The 6,514-nt window shown below is 44.4% G+C and overlaps 1 protein-coding gene across 2 annotated transcripts in view; it reads left to right on the plus strand.

Moving 5' to 3' along the window:
• Window positions 1-29: 29 nt before the first annotated feature.
• Window positions 30-6,514, plus strand: part of SPSB3 (splA/ryanodine receptor domain and SOCS box containing 3) — a 43,827-nt gene continuing 37,342 nt past the window's right edge. The window contains exons 1-2 of one of the 2 annotated variants that reach the window (XM_073636684.1): window positions 52-154; window positions 3,256-3,303. In XM_073636684.1, the coding sequence (XP_073492785.1) occupies window positions 3,274-3,303 (30 nt within the window). In that variant the 5' untranslated portion in view covers window positions 52-154; window positions 3,256-3,273. Of the gene's footprint in view, window positions 155-3,255; window positions 3,304-6,514 lie in introns of both variants that reach the window. The other variant, XM_073636685.1, reaches the window with a different exon arrangement.

The following is a 6,514-nucleotide window of genomic DNA, read 5'->3' on the forward strand; positions in this document are numbered from 1 at the left end:
TCGCACAGATGGGCAGCTGGTCTAGCCAATAGCGGCGCGGTGTTAGTTGAATGACGCGGGGCCTTAGCCAATTGAGGCGTGGGGAGGGGTTACCGCTGTTCGTCGGAGGGGCAGAGGGAGTTCAGGGGTTATTGTTGACGTCTGTGGCGAGGAGGTAAGTGCAGGCTGAGGGGGAAAGGAGGTGTTGGGGGGCTGTATGGAGGGCAGACATTGTTGGGGGGGGGGGGGGGGGGGGTGCTGGAGAGGAGAGGGGCCACAGGTTACAGCTGGGGGGGTCCTGGGGGAGAGGAGACCCAGGGAGAGAGGAGACCCAGGGGGAGAGGAGACCCAGGGAGAGAGGAGACCCAGGGAGAGAGGAGACCCAGGGAGAGAGGAGACCCAGGGAGAGAGGAGACCCAGGGAGAGAGGAGATCCAGGGAGAGAGGAGACCCAGGGGGAGAGGAGACCCAGGGGGAGAGGAGACCCAGGGGGAGAGGAGACCCAGGGAGATATATAATCATTGGGATGTGGGCATTATATTCTACCATGGAATCTATACACTCATATTATAGAATTGTTATTATTACTTCTTCTATGTTATTATTTTTCTTTTCATTGTTGTGTAAAATATATAATCACATGTTGTTTATTATTATTATCATCATGGTGACCACCATTGATCATTTACTTCCAGTTCCTACTCACAGACTCCACTGTCTGGGGAATTCTGTTCTTTTTTCTCTCTCTCTCTCTCTCTCTCTCTCTCTCTCAATGTTTTCGCTCAAGGTTAACCCCTTGCTGCTGCCACCCCCCCCCCTTTCCAGTGGCCCTTCGAGAGGGTCTTAACACCAGAAGGCAGGCCTCCCGCTCATGTGACTGCTGTGATTGGCTGTTAGAACGGTCATGTGATCAGAAGGTCCCAATTGTAAACAACTACCGGTTGTTGTCTGTGACTGCTCAGGAGTAAGGATGGGCTCAGGCGTGTCCGCAACCCTCACGTGCCCGCGATCGCCATGAAGCTGACACTGCGCAGCGCTAATTACAAGCAGTGAGACATTTCCTGATCTCTGCAGCTGCGGACCAGGAAATATCTCACTGCCTGTGATTAGCGCTGCGCAGTGTCAGCTTCCTGGCCGGCGCAGGCACGTGGGGGTTGCGGACACGCCTGAGCCCATCCTTACGCCAACACAGATTGGAGGTTCCCCATGGACGCATATAATTATTATTATTATTATTATTATACAGGATTTCTATGGCGCCAACAGTTTACGCAGCGCTTTACAATATAAAAAGGGAGATAATACAGTTATAATACAATAAAATACAAGAGGATTAAGAGGGCCCTGCTCAGAAGAGCTTACAATCTAATAGGGTGGGGCAGGTGGTACAAAAGGTAACTGTGGAGAATGAGCTGGTGGAAGTGGTAAAAAATTAGTTGGAGACGGGATAGGCTTCCCTGAAGAGATGAGTTTTCAGGGATCGCCTGAAGGTAGGTCGACTGGGTATATAAAGGATACTTTCACCTTTTACCCACTTCAGCTTCGGAAGATCCCCCCCTTTATGACCAGGCCATATTTTGCAATACAGATCTGTGCTACTGACAATTACGTGGTCATGCGACGTTGTTCCCAAATACAATTTTTGTCCTTTTTTTATTTTTCCCCCACAAATAGAGCTTTCTTTTGGTGATATTTGATCACCTCTGTGGTTTTTATTTTTTGTCCTATAGACAAACAAAAAAAAAAGACAACGATTTTGAAAAAAAAAAAAAAACAATGTTTTTGACTTTCTGCTATAAAACATATCAAATAAAAAAAAAAAAAAAAAAAGAGTAAAAAATCTAATTTCTTCATCAGTTTAGATCAATATGTATTCTGCTACATCTTTTTGGTAAAAAAAAATCCCATTAAACATATATTGATTGGTTTGTGCAACCGTTATAGCGTCTACAAACTATGGAATTTTAATTTAATTTATTTTTACTTGCAATAGCGGCAATCAGTGACTTATGGCAGGACTGCATTATTGCGTCGGACAAAACGGATGCTAACTGACACTTTTGACACTTTTTGGGGACCAGTGAAAAAAAATAAACAGTAAAGTTACTGTAGCTCAATTTTTTTTTTATAATGTGAAAGATGTTACGCCGCGAGAATCGTGATCTTTATTCTAAGTAAAGAAATTGTGATTCTCATTTTGTCCAGAATCGTGCAGCTCTAACGTGTGTGTGTGTGTGTGTGTATGTATGTATGTGTATACATACATACATATGTATGTATGTATGTATGTATGTATGTGTGTGTGTATGTGTGTGTGTATATATATATATATATATATATATATATATATATATATATATATATATATATACACACGTAATCCTGGGCAGCATGGCCGCCCTGTAGCAGTGAAACTGCTATAGGGCAGTCAGCAAGTGGTTAAACATGTTACATTGTACATTACATCCATATTTAGGGTGTAATATGTTCATGCAGACCCCCATCTCCTCCTTCTAATCTTCCCGTGACAGCAGACAGGGGTTCTTCTCCCCACTCTCACATTTTAAAATCGGCACAGCTATGAGGGGCTCCACCTACACGGCCACGTCATTCGTTCACATGAATCTTGCGAATGAAGAAACCACAAGTCCAGTCTTCCATTGTGGCAGACAGCTTGTAGCTCTAAATGGACTGTAAGGGCGTTGATGACCGCGGGTGCAATGCTCTGCTGGCTTCTGTGAAAGAAATAAGAAATACACAAAAATATGTACATTTATCATTTTTTCAAAAAGGTCTCCTTTAAAGTGGTTATAAAGCCTAAATTGAAGTTTTTTTCTTGATGCATTCCTTGCATTAAGGTAAGAATTGTTTAGGTAGCAGTATGCCCCCCTCCCCCCTGCCCTTTACTTACCTGAGCCCTCTCTTGATCCAGCACTGTGCCATTTGTAACATGCTTTGCTCAGGTAGCAGCAGCAGCCATTGGCTGCTGCTGCTGTCCGCTAATTGCTGTGATGGGGGCAGGGCCAAGCCACGCTATCTATGTCTATGGACGCAGGCAGCACAGCTTAGGATCATGCCTACAGGTGTGCCATAACAGGAAGGGGTTTCCTTTGGTGGCACATCAAGAAAAAGAGGAGCGCGGGGGACCTGAGAAAAGGAGCATCAGGGCCAATCTATGCCATTCCATTTCACAGAGAGGGTAGGTATACATTTGTTTGCTATTTTATTTTACAAAGAATTTTTTTTTTAATTTTTAAATTTTTTTTTTTTTTTTTAGTATACAGCCAATAGCACAATGCAAAAAATGTTACAACAAGAAGAAGAGGTAAGCAAACAAATCCATTATAGTTAAGAGATAACAGAACAATAGGGTAAGGGTCATCACGCTTTGAACAATTAAGTGTACATAACCCTGTTTGCTATTTTAAAAAACAAACAGAGTTTACAATTACTTTAAAGTGATTGTAAACTACCCCCTTGTAAAACAACCCATTCAGTTTAAAATAGAAATGAAAAGCAAAACATTTTAACATTTTTGTATAGATATAAAAACAAATTCTACATTTTTTTTTTTAATTGTATTGTTTTACTTTCTTTGTACTTTTTTTTTTTTCTTCTTTTTTTTTATATAAGTGATCACATTCCCTCTGTTCTCAGCTGCATAAGAGCTGGGGGGGGGGGGGGGTACATTGAGCTTCCCAGTGAATGCTGCACAGTGCTCTGGACAGTGGTCTGAGGAGGCCTGTAATGCTGCACAGTGCTCTGGACAGTGGTCTGAGGAGGCCTGTAATTCTGCACAGTGCTCTGGACAGTGGTCTGAGGAAGCCTGTAGTGCTGCACAGTGCTTTGGATGGTGGTGGTCCGAGGAGGCTTGTAATGCAAACAGTGCTCTGGACGTGGTGGTCTGAGGAGGCCTGTAATGCTGCACAGTGTTCTGGATGGTGGTCTGAGTGGCCTGTAATGCTACACAGTGCTCTGGACGGTGGTCTGAGGGGGCCTGTAATGCTACACAGTGCTCTGGACGGTGGTCTGAGGGGGCCTGTAATGCTTCACAGTTCTCTGGATGGTGGTATAGGAGGCCTGTAATGCTGCACAGTTCTCTGGATGGTGGTATAGGAGGCCTGTAATGCTGAACAGTGCTCTGGATGGTGGTATGAGAGAGTTCTGTAAAGCACAGTGCTCTGGATAGGGGAGGCCTGTAATGCACAGTGCTCTGGGATGGTGGTCTGACTCTGAGAGGCCTGTAATGCTGGATAGTGGTCTGAGGGATGGCCTGTAATGCACAGTGCCCTGGATGCCACTGCCAGTGGTCAGAGGAGGCCTGTAATGCTGCACAGTGCTGGATGGTGGTCTGAGGGATGGCCAGCAATGTACAGTGCTCTGAATGCCAGTGGTCAGAGGAGGCCTGTAATGCACACAGTGCTCTGGACAGACGGTGGTCTGAGGGGGCCTGTAATGCTTCACAGTTCTCTGGATGGTGGTATAGGAGGCCTGTAATGCTGCACAGTTCTCTGGATGGTGGTATAGGAGGCCTGTAATGCTGAACAGTGCTCTGGATGGTGGTATGAGAGAGTTCTGTAAAGCACAGTGCTCTGGATAGGGGAGGCCTGTAATGCACAGTGCTCTGGGATGGTGGTCTGACTCTGAGAGGCCTGTAATGCTGGATAGTGGTCTGAGGGATGGCCTGTAATGCACAGTGCCCTGGATGCCACTGCCAGTGGTCAGAGGAGGCCTGTAATGCTGCACAGTGCTGGATGGTGGTCTGAGGGATGGCCAGCAATGTACAGTGCTCTGAATGCCAGTGGTCAGAGGAGGCCTGTAATGCACACAGTGCTCTGGACAGACGGTGGTCTGAGGGGAGGCCTGTAATTGTAAAGTACACACAGTGGTCGCTGCTGTGGGTGGCCATGAGTTGGGACTCTCATCGGGAGGCTTAAAAATGCACAGTGCTGCTCTGGACGGTCGTCTGAGGACTCAGAGGCCTGTAATGCTGGCAGCACAGCCTGCTAACTGCTGCTAAGCGAAGCTTGCTATGGACTCGAGACGCTTGCTGGGAGCGGAAGCAGGCAGAGCTCCGTGGAAAACCGAAGTTGGTAAGAATAAACATCCCTACCTCACAATTTTGTTTAGTTTTTGTCAATTAACAAATACGTAATTGATTTTCGTCATAGTTTTCGTCGGTGGATGAAAATGTTGTGAACTTTCCTTTTTTGTTTTGTCACCATAAAAAGGCCGCTGGTGAAAATTTTGACATACCGTATGTTTTCATTGACAAAATTAACACTGCTGTCCACCCCTCTTCACTATATTTACATCACTCACTATTTGAGAGCTGATTTTATATTAGAACATTGGCGCAAGTGCTTCATGATTTTGCACACTGAATTGGACATTTTATAGATAGTAACACAGGGATGATTATTTACTAAAGGAAAATATACTGTGCACTTTGAAGTGCATTCGCTCCAGATCTGGGGCGCGGGGGTGGGGGGCGCTTGGCTGGTTTCTATCATCCAATCATGTGCAAACAAAAAATGCTGTTTTTTATTTTCCTTGCATGTGATTGGCTATTCTTTGCAAAGTGAAGCTTTATCTCATTTACTAAGCTCTGGAGCAACTGCACTTGCAGTGCACAGTATATTTGCCTTTAGTAAATCAACCCCATAGCACTTTTATGTGAGTTGACGTAGGATGTTTCACAGCATTATGGTTTACAGAAAATGCACCAATATTTACACCATAAACTCAATGTATTTTCTTTTTCTTTCTCCTGATGGACCTTTTAAATAAATGGTAACCCCTAAAAGGTAGCCTTTCAATCTCGTATATAATTCTTGACCTCAGCAGAGAGGATATTTGAAGTCTTTCGTGTCTGAATGAGCAATCTGTGATATAATCTTTTTATTTTATTGGGTGTTTCATGCATTTAAAAATAATGATCAGGAACTCATTTTTTTTCTTATGTCACAGAATCTATACTGCAACCACTAAAAGAAATATATAATTCATTTGATGTGACTTCCCTATTTTCCTATCGTGACATTGTAGATGGGATCCTGCAAACATCATATGGGTATAGTGACTTGTCCTGCTCCAAATCTCATAGAGGTTTACTATTCATGTTGTAGCACACAATGCCGTGTACACACGAGCGGAATTTCCGACAGAAAGAGTCCGATGGGAGATGCTTTTCATCGTATATTCCCGACCCGTGTGTATGCGCCCATCGGACTTTTTCTGTCAAAAATTTAGACGGACTTAGATAGAGAACATGTTCTATATTTTTCCGACGGAACAAATTCACTATCGGAAAAACTGCTCGCCTGTATGCTGTTCTGACGCACCAAAAACGACGTATGCTCTGAAGCAAGTACGAGACGGAAGCTATTGGCTACTGGCTATTGAACTTCCGTTTTCTAGTCCCGTTGTACATGTTGTACATCACCACGTTCTGGATGGTTGGAATTTGGTGTGACCGTGTGTATGCAAGACAGCTTGAGCGGAATTCCGTCCGAGAAACCTTCAGAGTTTATTCC

The sequence above is a fragment of the Aquarana catesbeiana genome, linkage group LG06, assembly GCF_042186555.1.
Source record: "Aquarana catesbeiana isolate 2022-GZ linkage group LG06, ASM4218655v1, whole genome shotgun sequence".
Classification (NCBI taxonomy): Eukaryota; Metazoa; Chordata; class Amphibia; order Anura; family Ranidae; genus Aquarana; species Aquarana catesbeiana.